We start from the raw sequence: 27,348 nt of genomic DNA, 5'->3' as shown, positions 1-27,348 counted from the left end.
GTGCTTTGAAGTACCTATTTACTACTAATTCTCTACAATTATAACTTTATCAAACAATTTAACTTTAATTAAAATCAACTTTTGTTTGTAAAATATTGGTAAGCTTCCCATTCCATTTGTCAAGTTGTATATTCAAGGTGCACATCTTGCATGACGGAGTTCTCTGATGTTCAAGCAGGAAACAAAGTCAGTCCTGAAAGCAGTTTCTTGCACTTCACTTCGAAGAGAAAGCTTTTTCCTTATATACTATGTGAATAGCAATGACTTAAGGAGTTCAGGATACTTCAGTCAGAACAGATCAATATAGCCACACAATTTTTGAAGAAATCATGCAGGAGGCAAAAAATAAAAAAAACAAATAGAGACAGCCGTCAGCAGGCAGTAATCTACGCATGAGGATAAAGCAAAACCAAGGACATACCAGGGGGAGGGCATGCTACTGACCCACAGCTAGACTACATGTAGTAGGCACATGGCAAGATTTGAAAAATCAGACATGAAAATGAGAAACCAATCTGCACATACAAAATTCCTACTGATGCAAATTTACCTGCACAAGTTATGTTTTTCTAAAATACATTTATCATTGCTATATGAGTACATTTTAATCAAATACAGATAGTCAAAAAAGGATGTGAAATATTTGTTCTTCACAAAATGAAGCAGATATCTGAATCTTCAATGGCACATTAAAATAGTACAATAAAAAAGCTTTAGTGTTACTGATGCCTTTAAAAGAATAAAAAAAATAATACTCATACCTAGTACATTTAACATACTTCTCATAAAGACTATTGGTTCACAGGCTTTCAAATCAAATAAAAAATTAAATTCAAATGTTCAAGAAATACCATCATTGTAAAGTAGGATGCATTACCATAGTAAGCACAAAGATATCACAATTGGAAGGCTGTTGCAAATGGTCATCAATACTCTAACTACAAATTTATTCACTGTGCAAAACTACTTCCATAAAAGTTATAGTCAGTAAATAAACAATTTATTTTTTTTTAAAATAGTTCCATAAATTGGAAAGTCAAAAAGAAAAATTCATCTCGACTAAATGCAGAGAAGGATACCAGATATGAATTGCACCCAGCTGCCAAATATTCAATTCTGCTGAAGTCAATTACACCGAGCTTGAGGATAGAACTATCTTCAAAACCTTAGCTAGTATTCTTACATGCATCCAGCATAAAAGAGAACAAGTTTCTCCACAAACTCCAAAATAAATATCCTACACTTCTGAGGGAGGTGTTAAATAAATCATTCTTTCATTTCTATACAAGGGAGTGAGAAATATATTCACGTCAAAAGCATGACCATATCCATGTCTAAAGTGGAAACATTACTCGAGAAAAAAGGTACATGTCATAGCAAGTTTTTTTTTAATTCAGCACAGTAAACTTTGAAGCAAGAATTAAATTCTTCATTGACGTGGAATCAAAGAATTTAGTAGCACATTAAAAACAGAGCCCAAGAGTGAAGCACATTAGAAATTTCTCAAACATCAAGAATGATTTATTTCTCTAAATTTGTAGCATATGCTTTTCCCTGAAACAACATTTTTAAATGATTTCTCAAACCTTACCTGTTTTTCATTAGCCTTAGTTCCCGTTTACGGGTTGCCTCTTCTGCAAGTTGTTGCGGACTATGCAATGTTCCAGGCGAAGTTGCCATCACTACTCCCTGAGGTAGGGTGGTAGTTGGAGTCCGGATTTGGTAAGTTGGCATATCTCCAGTTGCAGCTGCATGAGAGAATAAATAATGGATATATGAAAATTTACATTTTTAGTATTATGCAAGCTAGTAACATAACCATCGGCTATTATCAACATAACAAATCAATGTTAGCTCACTGAGCTATCCTATTCCCTAATTCCCCCTCCTCAATTACTTTTCACTGCAAGCTTTTGACCCCATATCTTCAGCAACACTCTCTAGTTTGTAATACTCACCCACTGACAAGGTGCAACTTAAGATAGCAAATGAACCTGCCAACCTGCACTTCTTTGGTAAGTGGAAAGAAACCAGTGTACCTGGGGAAAACCCAAGCAGTTACAGAGAGAATGGGTTATCTCCATACTGACAGCACGAGAGGTCAGGATGCTGGAGTTATGAGGCAACAACTTAATAGCTTCACTGTTCTGCCACCTGAACAACCGTTCAGAACTGAAAATCAAATACAATACTTTGGATGAAAGTCACCCACTTCAATCTAGGACACCCATTGAGTCACGATAATGGTTATGAGTTTATGACAAAAGCTTAATAATGTTTTTCTAGCCCTCCTCAGGCACAGAATTATTATGACTTCATAGAGGTCTTGTGAAGAGTAGTGATTCAGAGACTAAAGGTACGTGCAATCAACCAACATGAATAAATAACTCTTTTAGACAAGGTAACACCGCTCAGAGAATAAGTAATGTTTATTAACTCAGTCCTAAACCCTAGACTTCTCTTCTATAACAATGCTGGTGCCAATTTACCATGACCAACGCCCAGTTTTAAAACATTTACTTGATGTTATACAACATGAAAACTTAATTTCAAGAAAATGGAAGCAAAAGTTGAAATCATAAAAATAATGATGTAATTGTGCTTCAGATGTAAAAACAAAGAAGTGGGACATGTTGAAGTGGAAGAGCAACAGAAGGGCAATTCGCTGAAGGACTGTGAAGATGATGTTGAAGATGTACTGGAAGATAGTGAAAAATTAGTGACATAGGACAAGCAATGTTATCACTTACAAGTTATTTAACTGATAACTGATCATAACCATGTTGATTCTGCAGGTAAGGCTAAACAAGTGGGTTCCAGAGGATTCAAAAACATGAATTACAGAAGTGAACATAATAATGGCAATGAAAACATTAAAAGAACTGTGGAAGGAAAGAAGACTATTACAGAACTCAACTGTCTTTCAACTGGGCTGCCTGTGAATGTCATCTACAGAAGCAAGTTGTCCCATCGAATACTGAAAACTTAGTACAGGTTTCCCCCGCCATCTGAAGGTAGAGCGCTCCTATGAAACGGTTCGTAAGCCGAAATGTCGTAAAGTGAAGAAGCAATTACCATTTATTTATATGGGAAAATTTTGTGAGCGTTTGCAGACCCAAAAATAACCTACCAAATCATGCCAAATAACACATAAAACCTAAAATAACAGTAACATATAGTAAAAGCAGGAATGATATGATAAATACACAGCCTATATAAAGTAGAAATACTTCTCTACGATTGCCTGCACAGATCTCCGTAGCAAAAATCTCACGCAAGCACTCTCGGCAGAAAATCTCACGCAAGCGCTGTTGGCATAAACGCGCTCTCCAGTAACCTTTGAACTATGAGGCTGCCAAATCTACCAAATAACACATAAAAATACACAGCCTATATAAAGTAGAAATAATGTATGTACAGTGTAGTATCACTTACCAGAATCGGGAAGACAGCTTGCTGAGCAAACTGATGATGGTGTGTTAGGCTGAGTCATCGCAGGTTGGGTGGTGCAGTGGCCCCTACCCTCCGGGCCGCCGACCTGATACATTGCTGCGAAGAATGCAGCACTAGTCGGGAGGCACACAGCACATCTTTAAGAAAAAAGCCAAAATAAACATGCTAATTAATTAGGTGCCGCCGACACGTAATTGTCGGCCCAGATCATAGGCGATGCAATCGGAAATCGGCACTGATCTGGGCCGACAATTACATGTCAGCAGCACCTAAATAATTAGCTTGTTTATTTCGGCTTTTTTTTAAAGATGTGCTGTGTGCCTCCCGGCTACTGCTGCATTCTCTGCGAATCGGTACAGTATCTGTCTGGGGCCTGGGTGTTGGGGTGGTGGGACACGGGGGTGTCATCTCATCGTCGATCAGGGCAGACAGCTCATCTTCTCCTATGACTGCCCGCCTCGATGTCGAAGATCAAGGTTCGTCGTCTGCTGTGGCTGATGTGGAAGGCTTGCTTGACTCTGAGCCTCGCGTATTTTTCTATTATACAGTTGTTTGTAAGGACTCAAACCATCCTGCAAATATCCCCTAAACCTACGTACCCTTTCAAAATTTAAGCCGTACTTTATCATTGCAGTGAAAATCTCACACAGTTACTTCACGTTCAGTTTACTACTGCATTTGGTTTCGATTGTTATCCTTTCCACTTCCAATTGCATCAGCTCTTCATCTATCAGTTCTTGGTCATGGGATGCCAAAACCTCTTCAACATCATCTTCATCAGCTTCCACAAGCCAAACTCACTTTGTCCTTGCTTCATTCACCACGATCGAAACGCTTAATTATGTCTAGTTTTACGCTGTGTAACACTCTTACAAGCTCTTTTAGGCTTTTCCAATACCTCAGAACTCATCTTGCTAACGGCTGCTCACAGGCACGTGTTTAAGCAATGCCGTTCCGAATCCGGGGGAGAGCTGCTGCTCGGAATGCGTGCTGCCTTTTATCGCGCGCTGATTTTTTATGTAGCAGTGAAAATGCCTTCTGAAAGCGAAAACAAGGTACTAACGTAGATCTTTCGTAACAGTGAGGTTTCGTAAAGCGAACGTTCAAAAAGCGGGGGACACCTGTACAGTGTGAAAATTAAACTTGCATCTAACTCCTCACTGGAAGCTTGCATTAGCACTTCATCACATTGTAATATTTATAAAACACTGATTAATGTATACTAATTGATAAATATTGTCATGCTTAATCTTGTAATTAATATTTTTAAATCAGTTCATCTTGGTTTTAATTCACAGTCTCAGTGAAAGGGAAAGAATGAAGGATAAAATAAAATTATTTTAACTAGAGATCTGCAAGGAAGGTGCTAATCCATCACCCCACATCACTGTGATATTTAAAAGCTAATACAACACGTTCTTCACCTCCTTTTTTAATACAAATTGTAACAAAGTCAGGCAGTCTACTGTAAACTAAAATTCAGGCTCTTAAGGTTCATTAGTATTTTTAATATAAATTGGACCATCAAAAAAGGCAATTAACATATATTATTCAAAATATTAATCTAAAAATGGCATGTTAAAAGATTTAAGAAAATTCAAGAAGATGGACAACCATATCAAAGGCAATAATTGAGTAGGCACTATTCTCAATGACACCCTTCCTCAGACATGATGCCTATTGACTGAATTTCCAGATCTAGGCGATGAACATGAATAATCATTTTCAGATGTTACTTCTGCTCAAGGAGGTCAAGTACTAAGGAATTTATTATGAAGATTTCTTTATAACTGAAAAAATATTTTCCACCAAGGAACTTGACTAATCAAAAGGCTAGCAAAAAGCCACGAGTGAACTCTGATAATAAGAGGGTGCAGACAGATGACTGGAGAATCTCCAACAATTGAACAAGAAGTGGGAGGGGTGGAGGCAAAACTATACTCCTCTACTAAAGATAGCGGCAAGGAAAGAGAGTCACTGTGGTAGACGTATTCGTAGACATCCACAACACTGGATTTCCTCAAAAGCTGCATGTAAATATTCCTGCTCCTTCTGGGCAATGAACAAGGCACTTAAAATTACTTGCCAATTAAATTTGCCAGAAGCCTGCTAACCTACTGCATTTTTCAACCTCATGGAAACTAAATCCATCAAAATTAAAATTGCTTTCAAATAGAGGGGAACAAAGCACGTAAACATTTTAGTAATGAATTGGTATCTCTCTCAAGAAAATTACTGATACCTCTAAACACTTTCAATTTACATTTAAAAAAAAGGAGAGATCAGCAAGTTGAGTTTAGGTTACAGAGACAACAAATCTAAGTCAACTCCTATCATTTCTTTTTGGGGATGAGAAGAAAAAGGGGTGAGGAAATATACAAGATGCACATAAGGTGTTGGTGAGGCCTAATTTGGAATATTGTGTACAGTTCTGGTCATCTACCTACAGGAACGATATCAATAAGATTGAAGAAGCACAAAGAAAATTATAAGGAAAGGATGAATAGTTTACAACTTTATTCCATGGAGCATAGAAGAATGAGGGCAGATTTGAAAGAGCTATACAAAATTATGAAGGATACAGACAGCATGAATACATGCAGTCTTTTTCCACTGAGGTGAGTTGAGATTAGAAATGGATGTCATAGGTTTCAGGTGAAAAGTTAAAAAATTAAGGGGAATCTGAGGGTGAACTTCTTCACGGAGATAGTGGTGTGAGTGTGGAATGAGCTGCCAGCAGAGGTGGTAGATACGAGTTCAATTGTAAAAGTTAAGACAAATACGGATAGGTACTTGCATGGGAAAGGGTGGGAAATTGGTCTGTGTTCATATAGATGGACGAGGCAAAATACCAGGTTAGCACAGACTAGATGGGCAGAATAGCCCATTTCCATACTGCAGTACTTTATGTCTCCACAAATGGAGGTCCCCAGACTACTTGGTATACCTCAAGGACAAAAGTGATTCAAGGTGGCAGGTCACCACCATTAAGGGGCAATTAAGTATTGGTCCAGCCTGAAATGTCCACCTCCCTTAAGGGTCATACAAACACCACAATCATAGTCAAAGAAAGAAACAGCACAGAACAAAGCCTTCAGCACAACTCATCCATGCCGACCAAGATGTCTATCTGAGTAGGTCCTATTTAGCTGCTTTTGACCCATAACCTCCTACCCTATCCATGTACTTCTCCAAATACATTTTTGTATTGTAATTATACCTGCCTTGACAGCTTCCTCTGGTAGCTCATTCCACATACCCACCACACCCTTTGCACAAAAAAAAGTTTCCGCTCAAATCTCTTAAATATTTCCCCTCTCAGCTTAAATCCATATTCTTCAGTTTTAGTATCCTATATCCTGGGACAAAGACTGTGACTATCTACCTTAACTATGTCCTTCATCATGATTTTATATACCTCTGTAAAGTTAGCCTTCAGTATCCTACACTCCAGGGAAAACAGTGCTAGCCTATTTAGTCTCTCCTATAACTTAAACATTCCAGTCTAGGCAAAGTTTGCATTACTGTTTTCTGCACCTTTTCCAGCTTAATCACATCATTGCTGTTCCGTTGTTTAACAGCAATAAGGATAATCCAGCAAATTCAGACCCATGAGCTTTACATTAGTGTTACATAAAAGTGATAGATTGTGGCGACCCACTTTCTAGCACACACGAACCAGCTCACGAAACAGCGCGTGCAGGCAGAGAGGCCGGCCCCAAAGAGGGCGCCAGACCATCTTCACCAGCAGGGGGAAAATCCCGCCCGCGGAAAGGGTCTGGAAATATGCATTCCCCACAGCAGTCCCGCCCAGGGAGGACGGGAACGGGAAGGCTTTAAAGCAGGCCGCGAAGTTTGAATAAACCTCTTTCATCGCAACTCTAACTCACTGGTTACGTGTGGTTATTTTAGCGCTGTGTGTAGCACACTGCTACAATTGGTGACCCCGACAGCCCAAACGATATTTGGACCAGAGATGACCGACACTGCATCTGTTCACGCAGTTTCGTTAAAACTGCCAAGCTTTTGGCCGCTGCAACCCCATCTGTGGTTCGAACAAGCAGAAGCTCAATTCCACATTCGGCAGATAACTTCGGAGTCCACTCGCTACTACTACGTGCTGAGCTCCCTCAACCAGGAGACAGCTGCACAAGTTGAGGACGCCCCCGGAGGACGGCAAATACACAGCATTCAAAGCCCTGCTCATAAGGACTTTCGGACTCTCACGGCGCGAACGAGCACGCCGCTTAATGCACCTGGATGGTTTGGGAGACAGGCCGCCGTCAGCATTAATGAACGAAATGCTGGCCCTAGCTGAAGGACACAAACCCTGCCTCATGTTTGAGCAGGCGTTCCTAGAGCAACTGCCCGATAACATATGCCTGCTGCTGTCCGACGCAGATTTCAGCAACCCCCGGGAGGTGGCAGCCCGGGCAGATGCGCTGTGGAATGCCAGGAAAGAGAGAGGGGCATCTGTCGCACAGATCACCAAGCCGCATGCCCAACGGCAGACCAGACCAGACCAGGCCCGGCAGGACAGCCTACAAAACCCAGCGACGGGAGTGAGGAGCCCAACGAACAATGGTGCTTCTACCACCAGCGGTGGGGCACAGAGGCCCGCCGCTGCAAACCACCCTGCAAATTCCCGGGAAACGCCAGGGCCAGGGCCAGCAGCAGCAGCCGCTGATGGCTACGGCAGCTGGCCATCAGGACAGCCTCCTGTATGTCTGGGACAAGCAGTAGGGACATTGCTTTTTGGTCGACACCGGAGCGGAGATCAGCGTCTTACCTCCAACGGTTACGACACCCACAACAGAGAACCGGGACCCACCCCGAGGGCCGCAAATGGCAGCACAATACGAACCTACGGCACCCGCACAGTGTGGCTACAGTTCAGCTCCAGCCGGTTCACGTGGGACTTCACACTGGCCGCCATGGCCCAACCACTCCTGGGGGCAGATTTTCTGCGAGCCCACAGCCTGCTGGTCAACCTGCAAGGGAAGCGATCAGTCCACGCCAAGACTTTTCAAACATTCTTCCTGGCTGAAGCAAAGTTGCCAGACCCACACTAGACTCCATCACGCTGTCCGACGACGAATTCACCAGCGTCCTGGCGGATTTCCCATCAGTACTGACACCGCAGTTCACGGCAGCCATGCCCAGACACGAAGTACAGCACCACATCCCGACCCAGGGACCACCCCCTCCACGCCCGTGCTCGAAGGCTTCCCCCGGACAAGCTCCAACTGGCGAAGGAGGAGTTCAAGAAGATGGAGGAATTGGGGATTGTATGACGGTCCGACAGCCCATGTGCCTCCCCCCTGCACATGGTGCCCAAGGCAACGGGGGGCTGGAGACCATGCGGTGACTACCGCAGACTGAACGAGGCTACAACGCCAGACCGCTACCCTGTGCCGCACATTCAAGACTTCGCAGCAAACCTACACGGCGCAAGGATCTTTTCCAAGGTAGACCTCGTCCGGGGATACATCAAATCCTGGTACATCCGGACAACATCCCCAAAACAGCACTCATCACCCCGTTCAGACTTTTCAAATTCCTCCGAATGCCGTTTGGTCTAAAGAATGCTGCACAGACGTTCCAGCGGCTAATGGACGCGGTGGGACGCGACCTGGACTTTGCATTTATCTATTTGGACGACATCCTCATAGCCAGCAGTAGTCGTCAGGAGCATCTGTCCCACCTCCGCCAGCTCTACTCCCGCCTGAGCGAATTCGGCCTTACAATCAACCCAGCCAAATGCCAGTTCGGACTCAACACCATCAACTTCCTGGGCCACAGGATTACTAAAGATGGGGCAACCTCGCTGCCCGCCAAGGTAAATGCGGTCCGCCACTTCCCCCACCCAACACAATCAAAGGCCTGCAGGAATGCATGGGTATGGTGAATTTCTACCACCGTTTCCTCCCCTCAGCAGCCTGAGCCATGCGCCCCCTGCTCACTCTGATGTCGGGTAAGGGCAAGGACATTACCTGGGATGAAGAGGATGTAGCCACTTTCGTTAAAACCAAAGAAACCTTGGCAAACGCCGCGATGCTAATGCACCCCAGAACAGACGTTCCTACTGCCCTCACGGTGGACGCATCCAACACAGCCGTCGGTGGAGTGCTGGAACAACTCATCGAGGGTCGCTGGCAACCCCTGGCGTTCTTCAGCAAACACCTACGACTACCCGAACTCAAATACAGCGCTTTCGACCGGGAGCTATTGGCACTATACCTGGCAATCCGGCATTTCAGATACTTCTTAGAAGGTAGGCCCTTCACCGCGTTCACAGACCACAAACCGCTTACCTTTGCGTTCATGAAGGTGTCCGACCCCTGGTCACCCAGCCAGCAGCGACATCTGTCCTACATCTCCAAATACACGACGGACATTCGACATGTCTCGGGAAAGGACAACATCGTGGCGGACGCACTATCCAGACCTACCATACAGGCCCTGTCCCGGGGGTGGACTATGCAGCGTTGGCAGAGGCACAGCAGGCAGACGATGAGATCCCTAGTTACAGGACTGTGGTCTCCGGTTTGCAGCTCCAAGACCTCCCCGTAGGCCCAGGTGAAAGGACCCTCCTGTGTGACGTAGCTACCGGCCAACCCCACCCCGTCGTCCCAGCAGCCTGGCGCCGGCGGGTTTTCGAATCCATTCACAACTTAGCACACCTCTCCATCAGGACAACCGTCCGGCAGGTCGTCAACAGGTTCGTGTGGCATGGACTGCGTAAACAGGTCAGTGCATGGGCCAAAACGTGCATGTAGTGCCAAACGGCCAAGGTGCAGCGGCATACCAAGGCTCCGCCGCAGCAGTTCGAACCCACCCGCCGGAGGTTCGACCACATTCATGTGGATATCGTGGGGCCCCTGCCAGTGTCGCGAGGTACCTCCTAACTATGATAGACCGGTTCACCAGATGGCCAGAGGCAGTCCCGCTCACCAACACCACCTCCGAATCCTGCGCCCGAGCACTGATCGCAACCTGGGTAGCCCGCCTCGGGGTACCGGCCCACATTACCTCCGACAGGGTCGCCCAATTCACCTCCAGCCTGTGGTCAGCTATGGCCAGCCTTTTAGGATCGCAGCTACACCACACAACTGCCTACCACCCACAGTCGAACGGGCTAGTGGAGCGTCTCCACGGTCACCTGAAGTCGGCTTTCATGGCCGCCTGGAGGGGCCTAACTGGGTGGACGAACTTCCCTGGGTCCTGCTCGGAATCCGCATGGCGCCCAAGGAGGACCTGCGCCCCTCGTCGGCCGAGTTGGTGTACGGCGCACCCCTGGTCGTCCCAGGAGAGTTCATACCAGCCCCATGGGGGCAAGAGGAAGAACCCACAGCAGTCCTGGATAGACTACGTGAAAGGCTCGGTAACCTGGCCCCCATACCCACTTCACAGCACGGACAGAGCCCGACCTGCTTACCCAAAGACCTGCAGAACTGTAAGTTTCTTTTTGTACAAGGGGGCGGACACCAGGCACCACTACAGCTGCCCTACGAGGGGCCATTTAAAGTGATCAGGAACAACAGGTCCACGTTCGTGCTGGACATTGGGGGGAAGAGAGGAGGTCTTCACGGTGGACCGACTCAAACCAACCCATGTGGACTTGGCGCAGCCAGTCCAGGCTCAGGCACCGCGGCGCAGGGGCAGACCTCCCAAACAGAGGCCAATCCAGACTGTGGACATTGGGGGAGGTATCGCCGGTTCTGGGGGGGGGGGGGCGGGGTGGTTATGTGGCGACCCACTTTCTAGCACACACGAACTGGCTCACGAAACAACACGCGCAGGCAGAGAGGCCGGCCCCAAAAAGGTCGCCAGGCCATCTTCACCAGCAGGGGGAAAATCCCGCACGCGGAAAGTGTCTGGGAATATGCATTCCCCACAGCAGTCCTGCCCAGGGAGGGCGGGAACAGGAAGGCTTTGAAGCAGGCCACGAAGTTTGAATAAACCTCTTTCATCGCAACTCTAACTCACCGACTACGTGTGGTTATTTTGGCGCTGTGTGTAGCACACTGCTACAAGATGATGCTTTCAGGAAGAGGCCCTTTGGCCCAAAATGTCTGTACAGACCATGATGTCAATCCAAAGTAATCCCATCCGTCTGCACATTCACTATATCCTTCCATTCCTTGCCCATTCATACCTGTCCAAATTCCTCTTAAAAATTGATACTCTGTTTCCATCACTTCCCCTGGCAGTACATTCCAAACAATTTGGGCAATTAAATAAGGGCAAATTTTATGCACTGAATAGCAGCGCCCTGACGGGTGTTGTAGAACCAAGGAGGACAGGTAACACAGTTCCCTGAAAGTGGAGACACAGGTAAATAAGATGAAGACATGGCATTCAGAGGGGCATTGAGTACACAAGTTACAATGCCATGTTACAGCAGTGGAAGACCAGCATCTGCAGTTCTGCTTGCCGCTTTAGAGGAAGGAAGTAATTAAACTAGAGGATGCCAAAATGATTCACAAGGATGCTGGAGGGAGTTACAAGAAAAGACTGGATAGGTTGGAACTGTTTTACTTGGAGCAAAGGAGGCTGAGGAGGTTGATAAAATCATGAGGAACCATAGATAAGGTGAATATCTGCAGTCTATTTGCCAGGTAGAACAAACTGCCCAACTGCAGCAACAATCACCATTGAGAAATCTCCTGGTCCAGGAGGGCCATGCAGCTAAGCAAAAAGGAGGTTGTGGGGGATTGGGAGATGAGAATGCAGTTTCCTTCACAATCACGATAGATGATGAGAGAGACCATAGGATAGAACATAGAATAGTACAGCACAGTACAGGCCTTTCGGCCCACAATGTTGTGCCAACCCTTAAACCCTGCCTTTCACATATATCCCCCACCTTAAATTCCTCCATATAACTGTCTAGTAGTCTCTTAAACTTTACTAGTGTATCTGCCTCCACCACTGACTCAGGCAGTGTAATCCACGCACCAACCACTCTCTGAGTAAAAAACCTTCCTCTAATATCCCCCTTGAACTTCACAACCCTTAGCTTAAAGCCATGTCCCCTTGTATTGAGCAGTAGTGCCCTGGGGAAGAGGCGCTGGCTGTCCCCTCTATCTATTCCTCTTAATATTTTGCATACCTCTATCATGTCTCCTCTCACCTGCTGTCAATGCACCAACAAAGGTGTGTAGCTAAGCCTCACACCACTCACCCTAGCCAATGTGCCACCAGGTTTGGCCAGCAGCCAAGAGAAAATTATACAATTTAATACAGAATTAGATAAAAATGAAGGGCAAAAACATTCCAGTTAAGCTCCATTGGAATAAGTAGAACAGGTATAATATCCTTTCAAGCAAGCTGAACAAGAAGCAACCACACCAATACATGTATTTATGAAAATGTATGCATGCATTACCAGAGATGAAAACCATATATGTAATTTAACGTAACTGCCGAAGAATATGAAATTATAGGTTAATTATACAAATACATAATCTAGTGTAACTTGACTGATAACTGTTTCATCTCATGTAATAGCCATAACTGAATCTAATTGTTTACATTTTAAAAACTGAATCTAAACAGACTTTGATAATACCACAACACCTCCAAATTTGAAGATTTCATTTTGACATCAATAGTCTTCCCCTTTTCTATTTAACATCTACATTTCCCCGCTAACAACAAACTCCAGGAAATCTAATGATGCCTGAAAGCTAAACTGAATAGACTGTGTGGAATCTACCATCTAAAATACAAAAGCGGGTAAGCACAAAAATGAGATCTTTGTTCTGGACAATGCTTCCAGAGTTTTCACACAATTGACACTTCTCCACAAGAAATACAAATCAAGATTACTTTGACTGAAATTATGGTTACCTTGACTGATCAAAAACAAGCATATTTATCTGTTTTATAAGATTATTTTCTTTCTACAATTTAAAATTAAAAATGGAAACCTCAAACCCAGTAATGCAAAATGACATACAAGAAAATAACTTAAATTTAAGCTGAGGACAGTTAGACAAAACTGCAAGTGAAATAAATATCACTAATAAGCCTCAAAACTTATTGAAAAATTAGCAGTGCCCTCCAAAACAGAAACACTTCAGCACTTTGCAGATTTTTTGCTAACCAGCTTTGCAACAAAGATTAACAAACATTATGATCAAAATTTAAGATTGTAAGGCTGAAAATTTTTTTTTAAAGTTCACCTACTAAGTATTTGAAAATAAAGTGCTTCCATTACAGTAAAAGCATTGAGATCTTAATATTTCTTTACCTGTTTCTGTCTCATCTTGCACCATCTTACTTTGGAGTCTGGTGCTTATCTCCTATTCATTCTACATAAAAGGTTCTCAATCAACTTGTATTTATAGGATTAAAATAAGAAACAATGACATCAAAGTGACATCACTGCCCGTCAACAGCAGGCTCCTAACTAAATCTTTCCTATGCAATAAAGGTCAAAAATAATAAGTTCCCTACGTAACTGTGAGTTTCATTTTAAATAGTAATTTTTTTTAGATTTGTTAGAGCTGTTTCACTAAACAATATATATAGTTAAAGAATAAACATGAATGACTTATTCTCTATAACAATAATACCTTGCTATGTAACAAAAAGTTGTGGGTAAAAAATCCTATTTATAATCAATGGAACCATTTAAAGCATTTACTGGAAAAATAACTTTCTATTTTCTATTTTTTAAAAAAAGGATACACAGGTTTTACAGTCTCTTATAATTTATTAATAAATTTACAAGGGGAACACCTGCTGAAAAGTTCCAGTATTTTTTATTTTTAAGGCATTCATGAAATGGTATGAGACTGGTAGAGATACTATCTATACAAGGTTTAAAAAACATTTTAAAGCCTTATGACAACTGAGACTATAGAAGACAAACGAGGACAATCAAGTAAAAGATGGGTGATGTTCCAAAAGCATTCTCATTGCCCAAGCACAAAAAAAAATTTAAAGAGCCGGAAGTTGGGATCAAGGTTTTTGTGCTCAAAAGCATTTCAAGGCCCAAATGGGCAACAGCAACTACACATCATATATTTGTAGAGCTGTGGATAATGATATATTGGTAATGGCAAGAACAAAGTGGAGTCCAGAGAAGACAGATGATAATTTAAAGTCAATGCTGCTGTTTTTAATTTCAATATTCCTAACAACATACTCATGACCAAGCACACATTCAAAAGCAAGAAGGATTTCTTAAATTCTGCCTCCTCACCCTTTTTTGAAGAGATAGCTGATGTATTTTTCTGGCTGTTGTTATGGTTCTTAAGTATTCAATGTTTTCTGAGGCGTTTTTAAGAGAATTTTTTTTTCAAAAAACATCGCTGAGGACACAGACGTCACTGTGTCAGCTAACCGCCAAAATCGCAATTGTTCGAGTTAAATCGCATCTGCCATTCATCTCACTTACCCAGTTGAGCTTAATCCTGTTGTAATTTTAAATAACCCACTTCACCAGCCACAAAAAAACCCACAGATTTTAGTATCATCCACTAACTTACTAATTGTGCCACTAACAACCTCGTCCTAAATATTAATATATAGTGGATTCAGGGCAGCTGTTTACTTGGGAGATCTCTTGAAGAACAAAAACTAATTGAGAAAATAACCGGGATTTCCTCATTTATTTGGGGCACTGTGCCACTTAATTGGGGCAGGAGACTTTTGCTGAACAGTTTCAAACTAATGTCAGTGTATGGCCATTGAGATAACACTGTGCAAACAGCTTTTTAGTAGTGTCAGTTGTATGCGTCTGTGTTTAAAAAGCAGTGATTTCACTACAATTCAGAACTGTTTTGCTCATACGGTTTCAAGCATTTAGGCTTGCAAATGCCAGAAACGGTCAGCAATGAAAATAAAATGATTTCACTGCTTCAACAAGTTAGAAACTACGAAGAATTTGAAGGTATCGACAATCATCTTGAATGTTACAATGAAAATGAAGATTTGCAGGATGCAATCATCTACAGCATTGTTTGCAAGCACTCCATCATCTACACTCTGTATCTGCACTGATTTTGTTCATTTACAGTCAAAAGAAGGTGACATGAATAAATTCCTCCATTGATAAGTATTAGAAACTAATACACAGTACTAGCACAGTAGTACAGGTGTCCCCCGCTTTTCGAACGTTCGCTTTACAAAACCTCACTGTTATGAAAGACCTACATTAGTACCCTGTTTTCGCTTTCAGAAGATGTTTTCACTGTTACGAAAAAAAGCAGCGTGCGATAAAAGCCAGCATGCGATAAGAGGCAGCGTGCGCCCAGAGCAGCCGCTCTCCCTCAGATTTGGAACGGCATTCTCGCCGGCATTGCTTTAACATGTGCCTGTGAGCAGCCGTTTGCAAGATGAGTTCTAAGGTATCGGAAAAGCCTTGAAGAGCTCATAAGGGTGTTACACTTAGCGTAAGACTAGACATAATTAAGCGTTTTGATCGTGGTGAACGAAGTAAGGACAAAATGAGTTTGGCTTGTGGAAGCTGACGAACATGATGTTGAAGAGGTTTTGACATCCCATGACCAAGAACTGATAGATGAAGAGCTGATGCAATTGGAAGAAAAAATGATAACAATCGAAACCGAATGAGTAATGATAAAGTACGACTTTAATTTTGAAAGGGTACATTGGTTTGGGGGATATTTGCAGGATGGTTTGAGTCCTTACAAAGAACTGTATGATAGAAAAATACGCGCGGCTCAGCAGTCAAGCAAGTCTTCCACATCAGCCACAGCAGATGACGAACCTCAACCTTCGACATCGAGGCGGGCAGAGATAGAAGATGAGCTGCCTACTCTAATGGAAGCAGACGATGACGAGATGACACCCCAGTGTCCCACCACCCCAACCCCCAGGCCACGGACAGATACCAATTCACAGAGAGTGCAACGGTAGCCGGGAGGCACACAGCAGATCTTTAAGAAAAAAGCCAAAATAAACATGCTAATTAATTAGGTGCCACCGACACGTAATTGTCGGCCCAGATCAGAGGCGATACAATCGGAAATCAGCACTGATCTGGGCCGACAATTACGTGTCGGGCGGCACGCAATTAATTAGCTTGTTTATTTCGGCTTTTTTCTTAAAGATGTGCTGTGTGCCTCCCGGCTACCACTACACCCCTGCATGCTTCGCGGATCGGTATCGGTTGGTGGCCCGGAGGGTGGGGGCCACTGCACCACCCCAACCTGTGACAACTCAGTCTAACACACCGTCATCAGTGTGCTCGGCGCTGTCTTCCCAATTCCGGTAAGTGATACTACACTGTACATACATTATTTCTACTTTATATAGGCTGTGTATTTTTACCTGTTATTTGGTATGATTTGGCAGCTTCATAGCTTAAAGGTTACTGTAGAGACTGTCTTGCCAACAGCGCTTGCGTGAGATTTTCTGCTGAGAGCACTTGCGTGAGATTTTCGGTACGGAGAACAGTGCAGTAATGATTGTGGAAAAGTATTTCTACTTTATATAGGCTGTGTATTTATCATATCATTCCTGCTTTTACTATATGTTACTGTTATTTTAGGTTTTATTTGTTATTTGGCATGCTTTGGTAGGTTGTTTTTGGGTCTGTGAACGCTCACAAAACTTTCCCATATAAATAAATGGTAATTGCTTCTTTGCTTTACGACATTCAGCTTACGAACCGTTTCATAGGAACGCTGTACCTTCGGATGGTGGGGGAAACCTGTATTGGTAGTGTTCCAATTTGTTCTGTATTTCATTTAAATGTGTGATTTCATACTCAGTTTATCTTTCTTCTACCTTTTTTTTAAACAAATTCCATTAAACGATGGGCAGCTGCTTAATTGGACTAAAGTTTACTGGTCCTGATGTATCCCATTTAACTGGAATCCACCATATAATAACAAAGAGGGACTCAACACTTCCCCTGTGCCACACCACTGTAAAGAGGCTTCCAACCTGAAAAACAGCTTTCTACAAACACTCTCTGCCTTTCACCACCAAATTAATTGTATACTTAATTGGTTAGCCACATTAGAACCACATGATCTACCAAGCATGACTTTGTCAAAGGCCTTGATCAAATCCATACTGCCCTCAAACCTCTTGAAGTCTTCTTCAAAAACACGATCAAATTTGTGAGACATGATTTCTCACAACATAAAACCATGCTACCCCTAATCATTCCTCACCTTTCCAAATGCAGGCATATTCTGTCTTTCAGAATCAACTCCAATAAATTTCCCATCACTGATGTTAAGTTGACCAGTCTTAGTTTCCTGGCTTGTCCTTGCAGTCTTTAAATAAAGGAACAACCTTAGCCATCCTCCATTCACCCGGTATCACACCTGTGACTAAAGATTCCAAAAATATTTCCGTTCTGGTTGCTGTTTATTTCATACCTAGCTTCCCACAAGGTCATAGGATATCCTTGATCAGACACCAGTGATTTACCTACCTTAATATGTTTTAGGACCATCAGCAATTTATCTTTTGTAATGTGGATAATGTTGTAAGACATAACTATTCATATTTCTTAATTCTTATAGGCTTCGCCGAACCACAGTAAGCTTCTAATTTTCATGCTATGCCAACAAAAAAAAAGATAATGCAGTGGAAAAATCAGGCTAAATAAACATACAGTGATTTGACAAAAGCATGAGAACAGGTAAGTGTCTAATGTAAAAGGGAACCCAGAAGTTTACCACACAATTACCAAAGACTGCTTCTCAAAAATAACAGCAAGACTAATGAGGTCAATAAAATTACACTTTCTAGAAGGCAGAATACATTACTCAAGGCAGCAAATGAGCATTTTTGAATCTGCCTTCTCCTATGGAAATGTGGCCAAGGTAATATCAATATTGGGTAGGGTAAAAAAATAGACAAAGTACAAAAAAAAGTGTGAAATTGGATTTGATCCATTTTTGATGCACTAGATAAGTACCATATTTTGGGTGAAATAAAAATGTTGATAAATTGGAACATCCTCTAATAATTTGATTAACTCTATGACTATCATTTGTTAGAACATAGCTTGAATAATATGGACAATCTGATCACAAGAAGACTCTGATTGTGCTGGAGAAGATGCAAGAGATTCACTAAGAATGGAGCATTTCATTCTAGAGATTTTAGATCAGCTCACTCCATTTTCCTTGGATTAGAGAGTGGACCCGATTGAGACATATACGGGGCATAGATAATAAAAGGTGTCCATCATCAGTGCGCACATATTTAAACAGAGGTTGGAGATTTAGAGAAACTGGAAAAATTATTTCAGTCACCAGAGGGTGATTATTATCAGATTATTAGATGAGCACTTGAAACATCACGGCATGAAAGTCTACAGGATGAGAGTCAAAAAAAAAGGAAGAGGTTAGCACAGATACATACTGGTGGCACAAAAGAGTCCACTTGTTGGAATCTGGAGCAAAGAGCAAACTGCTAGAAGAGCTAAAATTGAACTAGGTGCTCCCACATATAAAACTGTAGGTAAATGCATACAAAACAGTGTAAAATGCCCCTAGATTCCAGGTTAGTAAAATGATCCAGACAAAGTTTTTAAGGAATGTGTGAAGAATAAAAAGGGATTCTTGTGCTTAATAATCAGCACAGACTATTTTGAAGGGTCTGTATCTAAGACTCTAAACCACATGTTTTGCACCTGTTTTAAGTACCTCTTTCCCAAGCAACCAAAGACTGTACTGGTTGATTGAAGGCACTTCCACCAGTCATGGTTGTGCAAGGTTACATCATGCCGAGCTCAACTTGGTTAACACAGGTTAAATCTTTCTATTCACGAGAGCATAATCTTTGGATAAAATCTTCACTTAAATACCACTTAAGCACCATTTTATCAAATTAGCCATTTTTTCGTACCTTGAACGACGACTTGGCTGCCTGGAACAAAGAACTGTTGTGTCCCATCACTTGACTGTGTAGCATATTGCACAATAGTTGCCCCAGGCTGAGGTGTTCCTGCATTTGTCATGGTCAGTGTCTGCAATCCTTGCACACCGTCAGCTCCTGGATTTGCAATCTGAATAGTTCCACCTTGAGCGATTGCGACTGCAGTTCAAAACAAGTAGGGATAAGGAGAAAAACTTAATAGAAACATAGAAACATAGAAAATAGGTGCAGGAGTAGGCCATTCGGCCCTTCGAGCCTGCACCGCCATTTATTATGATCATGGCTGATCATCCAACTCAGAAGCCAGCCTTCCCTCCATACCCCCTGACCCCTGTAGCCACAAGGGCCATATCTAACTTCCTTTTAAACATAGCTAATGAACTGGCCTCAACAGTTTGCTGTGGCAGAGAATTCCACAGATTCACCACTCTCTGTGTGAAGAAGTTTTTCCTAATCTCGGTCCTAAAAGGCTTCCCCTCTATCCTCAAACTGTGACCCCTCGTTCTGGACCTCCCCAACATCGGGAACAATCTTCCCGCATCTAGCCTGTCCAATCCCTTTAGGATCTTATACGTTTCAATCAGATCCCCCCTCAATCTTCTAAATTCCAACGAGTACAAGCCCAGTTCATCCAGTCTTTCTCCATATGAAAGACCTGCCATCCCAGGAATCAATCTGGTGAACCTTCTTTGTACTCCCTCTATGGCAAAGATGTCTTTCCTCAGATTAGGGGACCAAACTGCAGAAATCTCTATGGCAAAATGGAATTCTGATCTACCAAAGTTTCTGTTAAAAAAAATCTATATTATGCATGTTATTGACAAAGAAAAATACGACAAAGGCAATTTTCATATTAGTTCGTGGCCTAAGGTAGAAGGAGTCAATTTCAGAAAACCTAGCACATTTATTTTTCAACATAGTCCCCTCCTACATTTACACACTTAGTCCAATGGTCATGCAGCATACGGATCTTGGACCTCCAGAAAGTGTCCACAGGTGGGTGATTGATAAGTTCGTGGCCTATGGTAGAAGAGGGGAGTTATACAGCTCTTGTTACATGCACATGCAGTTCAACTCTTTGAGTGATTATGCATTAAGTTTGAAGTTAATAACTGATCTCCTTCTACCTTAGGCCACGAACTTATCAATCACCCCTTGTTTGTGCAGATTTGTTTCTGCTTTTCAATATTAAAATAAAACAACCATATATATTAATTATTGAAAATAATTAATTAAGACGAGATGTAAAAAGCTCAAATCTGGACAAGGTATTGGTCAAGAACTAAGCACAGTATTGGCCAGTACTCATCTTGTAAATAGCCATTAATATTGCCATTGTAGTGATAGCAGCTGTGCTCTTTTTCCCCCTCAGATAAAAGGTCAACCCAGAAAGTTCCATTTCTCTCCAATTGACCAGCAATTTCTTATTTGCCATCTTATTGAAAATTTACTGCAAAAAAATCAATGCGTGTGATCAAAAAGTTTAAAGTCACCAAATATACATTCGAAAAGATTGTTTTAAGTATCAAAATTCTATTCGAGAAAGGCAAAAGCTGTGAGAGAAACATTGTTCAGTAAAAGTTATAAAGTAATCAAACAAGGGGTGAAGTATATTGTTACAATATCTTTTCCCCCATAAAAAATATTAAGGCTGGGGATTCTGAAATGATTAAAAAATATTTTGTATCAAATTTAGAGCAGACTTATGCACTCCACATAATGCTCCATTTTAACCTGTTTTCTCCTTTCTGGATTTTTAATTATAGTACATTGACAAATATGAACCCATATTCTAATAGCCAGTATATTATGCTATGCAAAACATTAGAACCATGGCCACGTCTCAAATGGTATAAGATCTACAATAGCACATGAAACAACATGCTGATTTTACTTTTCAGTTGGGTAGCATTCACTTCACAGATTTAAAAGACTGCAGATACTGACATCTGGAGCAAAAGAAAATCTGCTAGAGTAACTCAGAAAGTCAAGCAGTCTCTGTAGGAGAAAAGAATTGTTGATAATTTGGGTCGAAGCCATGCATCAGAACTGAGAGTGGAGGGGGAAGAAGGCCTGTATAAAAAGGAGGGGAAATAGAGAGACAGGAGCCCAAAGTGATTGTTGGACAGAGGTTGTTGGACAGAGGTTGATGGGCAGGGTGGAGAGAGGAAGGGTGGAAATGGGAGACCATGGGAGAACATTCTGAAAACAATTTTTTTTTTTGCTTATTGAATCATTGTGGAAACTCCCTCATGCTTCAACATTAACTGCAGATAATGCCTTAATGATGCTAATGAAACACAGTAATGAATTACAAATAAATGGTTTAGAAAAGCGATAACATCGCTATTCAATGCTATCTACTGAAATCTCAAGATGTCAAAAAATATCGTGAGGTAAAATTAATACATACTGTATTGGCCAGTACTTGTCTGGTAGATAGAAGTTGGTACTGCCATTGTAGTGATAGCAGCTGTTGCTCCTTCTTCCTCAGATTTTTCTTCATCAATCTTTGGAACACCAGGCGCATCAGAAGACAATTCATTTAGGATTTTTCTGAAATAATATTGCCAATGTTCAGTTAACTATGATAAATGAACAGTTCCCAATGTAATTTGCAATGTAAAAACAAAAATCACAAAACCAGTCAAAACTATTTCTTTATCTATACAACTAAAAGCTAAAACTACTAACAAATGTCCAATATTATAAAATAAGGCAAACTCAACAATTCTCAACATATTAGTTTTTGTGTGACCAGAATGCAGAAATAAACCAAATACTTTCATCAATGAATTGCTTGAAAATAATTTTGTCCATACAGTAAAAACACTTTAATGCTTATGTAACGCGCTGTAATGTTTCACTGCTAAGGCTAATGAAATAGCTTCTCTTTAATGTTCACTGCTGAGGTAACGGTTTCTCTGTAGTAGCAATGTTTGGATTATAACTGGAGATAACAGGACTATGGTTATGAATGTTAGCCAATCGGAGATTGTTGCTCTGTCTTGTGAATCTGGAAGGATGTTTTTCGTGGTCTTTTGTCAAGGAGAGATGAAGAGGGAAGACGCATGTGGAGAGTGCTGGTAGACCACCAGACGGAGTGGACTGAGATCTAAGGGTCCGAAGGTCGGCGACGCTCAGAGGAGACCGATGGTAGAAGAATGACTACTAAGTGAGCTCCAACGTGAACTTTTGACTTTTCCTTGAATGGGCCCTTTTTTATTTTCATGACTAACCCTATATTCAGATTAAGATTCATAAAGTTCAATCATTTAATTGCATATGATGTACTTTCTGATATTGTGCGTTGTGGGTTTGTAACTGGATGGTACATTACACAGCATCCCACAAACTTGATTTCTCAGTTTGGTGGGGCCAAAGGCTGTTTCCCCTAGACAAACATGAGCTGGGCGAGCCTGAGGGTTACATTTATAAAAGCACAACTGCTTCCAACAGCTGGAAAAGAACTATATTGGCTTGTCTAGACAACTTAGGAAAGTACAACATGAGAAAGTAAATACTTAGTAATTTTGAGTGTTAATACTATAACTTCAGTGCAGGCATTCATGTTACATTCTGCTATAAATGAAAATTGGAATGGAAAGTACACTCTCTTACCAGCAAATCAATTGCCTGGTATTATTCCTAAATAAACAGTATAATTTCAGAATCTTGCCAAGATAGTTGAAGAAGGCCACCAGAACCAGCCGAAAGACACCCTCACAGGTAAATAACACTGCGACCATTTTTATTTTTTGAGACTATGCCACAGCTCTAGCATACACAGCACAGATGGCACATGAAGTTACTTTCCAAAATTAACTAAGGAAAAGATATTTGAACTTCATGGATTAGAAATACGCATCTTTCAGAAATAACTTTCGAATAAACTGTCCAAGGTTAACCCCTCCTCAGTTAAAATCACATAGAGCTATTACTGATGTTTTATGCTACAGTTTGAACCTATACAGTACAACAAAAGTTTGCATTTACATAGGGCCTTTACATTACATTTCACATATACAATGACATCCAAAATATGACACTGAGCTATGCAAAAATATATCAGGGGAGGTGGTCAAAAAGCTGGTGGGTCCAAGTTGAAACTTTAAGTAAAATTTAAAACACTGAGTAAAATAGAAAGCAATTCAAAAGTTACGGACTACACAGCATGGGCTTCAATATTAAGCTCTGAAAAATCAGGAATGCACATAGCAAAATAGAGAAGTTAAAGGCATCCATTAGTCTTGTGAGACCATGGATCTGCGCCTGGAAAGTCTTCTCTCTCCAGGGCGCAGGCCTGGGCAAGGTTGTATGGAAGACCAACAGTTGCCCATGCTGCAAGTGTCCCCTCTCCATGACACCAATGTAGTCCAAGGGAAGGGCATTAAGACCCATATAGCTTGGCACCAGTGTCGTCGCAGAGCAATGTGTGATTAAGTGCCTTGCTCAAGGACAACACAACACGTTCCCTTGGCTGGGGCTCGAACTCACGACCTTCAGGTAGCTGGTCCAATGCCTTAACCACTTGGCCCACAAAATAGTGAAGAATAGAAACAGTAAATAGCAGGAGTAAGTTCTAAAAATAAGGAGACCAATAGACTTTTACATGTTTGAATACTGAAACCGTAAAATTCAGTGAGTAATGTTTGATCAGAAAAGGACCATATAAATTACAAAATGAGCAGCACAGATTTGGATAATACTAGTTCACAAAGCATTCAAGATGCAAGCCAAAAGCAACAATTATTAACAGATAAATACAAAATAATATCATTAGCTTACAAGCACTGGGCAATAAACATCTGAATCAAAGGTAACCATCTTCCCAAGTTGCTCACCCTAACACCCTATAAGCTACCAATGTCCAAAAAACTGTATGAGGCACAAATGCTCAGGCTGCTGGAACAACAGATCATTAGTTTCATATTTTGTAGCAAGTAAGCTCATTCATAAATAGGTCGCTCCTATTAAGCATATGATGAAATGTAAACAATTCTCCTTATTTTAATATTTTAAATAAAAAATGGTATTGGAAATCTGGAAATTTAAAATAAAAACAATTGCTGGCAGATCAAGCCGCACTTGTGAAGAGTGGAACAAAGTTAACATTTCAGTTTCATAACCTCGGAATAGAAAGGTGAAAGATCACAGATTATGGTAAGCAACACACATCAAAGTTGCTGGTGAACGCAGCAGGCCAGGCAGCATCTGTAGGAAGAGGTGCAGTCGACGTTTCAGACCGAGACCCTTCATCCTGACGAAGGGTCTCGGCCTGAAACGTCGACTGCACCTCTTCCTACAGATGCTGCCTGGCCTGCTGCGTTCACCAGCAACTTTGATGTGTGTTGCTTGAATTTCCAGCATCTGCAGAATTCCTGTTGTTTGCACAGATTATGGTAACTTGTCTCTTACTGTACAAATGCTAACTGCTGTAAACATTTCCAGCATTTTATGTGTTTTTCAATTTGCCTGAACATTTGCTGCTCCAATATAAAATTCACCTGATCCAGGGATTGTTAAGCCTGATGAGCACCTTGTGCTTCAATTTAAACTAGATTATCCTTAGCACGCCATAAGGATGCACTGCCAACAAAAAAATTAATCAGGGTTCTCAATTACATAGCTTCTGGCAGCAGAAGGTGGCCTCAAGTGAGGATGAGTCGCAAGTACTGCACAATACTCACAGTCCATTTTCAAACCTACATGAAACAGAACAAATTGTACATATCTAAAAGTCACGCAATATACCTGTAAAATACAATTTATAATCTAATTGTTCAAATAATCCAGTCTTTTCTTGAAGATTTATTAATTACAACACAAAATCTAAAGTAAGCAGGCTTCACTTCCATGGGAACTATTGATAACTTGTCATCTCACAAAAAAAAAATTCAAAAAGCATTAGTTGTGGCACCACACCTCATTTGACAGAAATGACTTTCCTCTCATCCCAGTGTGATCCTGAAATACTGCAGTTTGACTGTTAAGAACCTCTAACATGGTTTAAATAATCAATTGTTTAACATCATCAGTGCAGGGTTGATGTTATTATGAGGTCACCCAAAGCATTCTTAGATCATGGCGAATATGTTATGTTATCCCTTTCAGCCAAATACAAGGCTCTACTTACTATTAATATCACATCAAAGACTAAAATATAACCTTTTTTCTTCTGAACTCCTCACTTTTGAAGCATGTTCATACATCAATTTGCAATATTTCCTAACTGAGCAAACAATGACAAAGATAATTAAGGTAGCAAAGACACATTCACAGAATTGTAGATACATGTAATGCAGCGGTCCCCAACCACCGGGCCGCGGACCGGTACTGGGCCGCAAACCATGTGCTACCGGGCCGTGAGGAAACGATATGATTTGGCAATAGGAGTCAGCTGCACCTTTCCTCATTCCTTGTCACGGCCACTGTTAAGATTGAACGCACACGAGGTCATTACCCGCGCGTCGTCCATGTCAGCGCGGGAAGGAGATCAACTCCTCAAGCTTGCAAATGACGATGGGCTGAAAAGTATGTTTGACGTAACATCTCTGTCGGCATTCTGGATCAAAGTCAAGGCTAAATATCCTGAGATAGTCACGAAAGCACGGAAAACGTTGCTTCCATTTCCAACATATCTCTGCAATGAATGCAACGAAAACTAAATTGCATAATAGACTGGACATAAGGAACCCCCTTCGAGTATCACTGTCTCCCATCACCCCTTGATAGGACCGCTGATTCAGCGATATTGGTGTGTTGCAATGATTTTATACGTTCATACAGGGAAAATATGTGCTGTGTGTTCAATATCCAAACGTTACTTAAAATGTTATGATGCTATTAACTTACATAACCATATAACAATTACAGCACAGAAACAGGTCATCTCTGCCCTTCTAGTCCGTGCTGAACGCTACTCTCACCTAGTCCCACCGATCTGCACTCTGCCCACAACCCTCCATTCCTTTCCTGCCTATATACCTATCCAATTTTTCTGTAAATGATAATATCGAACCTGCTCTACCACTTCTACTGGAAATTCATTCCACACTTACTTCAAGCTCCCCTGTCCTCCCCTGTTAATTGACTTATCACTATATTCATGCCACAAAAATATGTGCTGTGTTTTTAATATTAAATTCGTTAGATAAACCCTTTCAGAAACGAAATTGAGTGTATTAGCCACTTATCACCTATATTCCGGTCATGATCAACCCCCGCCCCCACCCCGGAACAGAATCGGCAAAAATGATTTGTAGAAAAAAATCGGCACGCGCTGGTGCCCGCGCAAGGCTTCATGGTCATTGTAGTCTTTCTCGGGGTAAGCTCAACGTATTTGACTGCTACTTTTGTCCATTGGCAACCCTACTCCCCCTCCCCCGGTGCACAAGAATATTGTCACTATTAAACCAGTCCGCAGTGCAAAAAAGGTTGGGGACCCCTGATATAATGCATAATGGTTTTAAGCTCATGGATCATGGTGGACAATGGGAAAATTAAAACAATGGAAAGATATCTTTGCATTCTATAGTAAAATAAGCTTTGTAAAACCTTGACATTTATCTTTAGTCAATGATGGTATTAAATTAAGTGTTGTTAACTTGTTATCTCTTACACTGCTTAAATATAAAGTTCAAAGTTTATTATCAAATTACATACATGTCACCATATTGTCACGCAGGTGAGAAACTGCTGGAAAGTTCAGCAGTCTAATGAACAAGGAGGCAATTAAAAGAGAGGGTTTGTGACGGTGCGAGCTGGGAAGTCACCATGGTAATAGCTCAGAGCGGTTGAGCTAACGGATGCTGGAATTTTGGATGGATTATAAAAAAGTTGATCCTTCGGTCTGAAGGGCAGAGGAGACACGACACGAGAGAACTGCGGAAGCTACCCGAGAAACCACTGGTGGAGTTTAAGACCACCACAAGGGTGGAGGCGACGGACCAATTGATTTTGACCCATGATTACCAGTGCGGGTAAGAGCTTGCCTGTGTGGGTCTGCTGGTGGTG

At 41.7% G+C, this 27,348-nt stretch overlaps 1 protein-coding gene across 7 annotated transcripts in view; it reads right to left on the bottom strand.

Moving 5' to 3' along the window:
* Nucleotides 1-27,348, bottom strand: part of LOC134344484 (cAMP-responsive element modulator-like) — a 78,226-nt gene that overhangs the window by 3,690 nt on the left and 47,188 nt on the right. For all 7 annotated transcript variants that reach the window (XM_063044368.1, XM_063044370.1, XM_063044367.1 and 4 more), the window contains exons 6-8: nt 21,746-21,888; nt 19,303-19,491; nt 1,592-1,748 (exon numbers count right to left, since the gene is read on the bottom strand). In XM_063044368.1, coding sequence (XP_062900438.1) covers nt 1,592-1,748; nt 19,303-19,491; nt 21,746-21,888 — 489 coding nt within the window. The remainder of the gene's footprint in view (nt 1-1,591; nt 1,749-19,302; nt 19,492-21,745; nt 21,889-27,348) is intronic.

This window comes from Mobula hypostoma, chromosome 3, assembly GCF_963921235.1.
Source record: "Mobula hypostoma chromosome 3, sMobHyp1.1, whole genome shotgun sequence".
NCBI classification, from domain to species: Eukaryota; Metazoa; Chordata; class Chondrichthyes; order Myliobatiformes; family Myliobatidae; genus Mobula; species Mobula hypostoma.
Note: the sequence above shows the minus strand (reverse complement) of the source record. Positions and strands in the feature narration are given on the sequence as shown.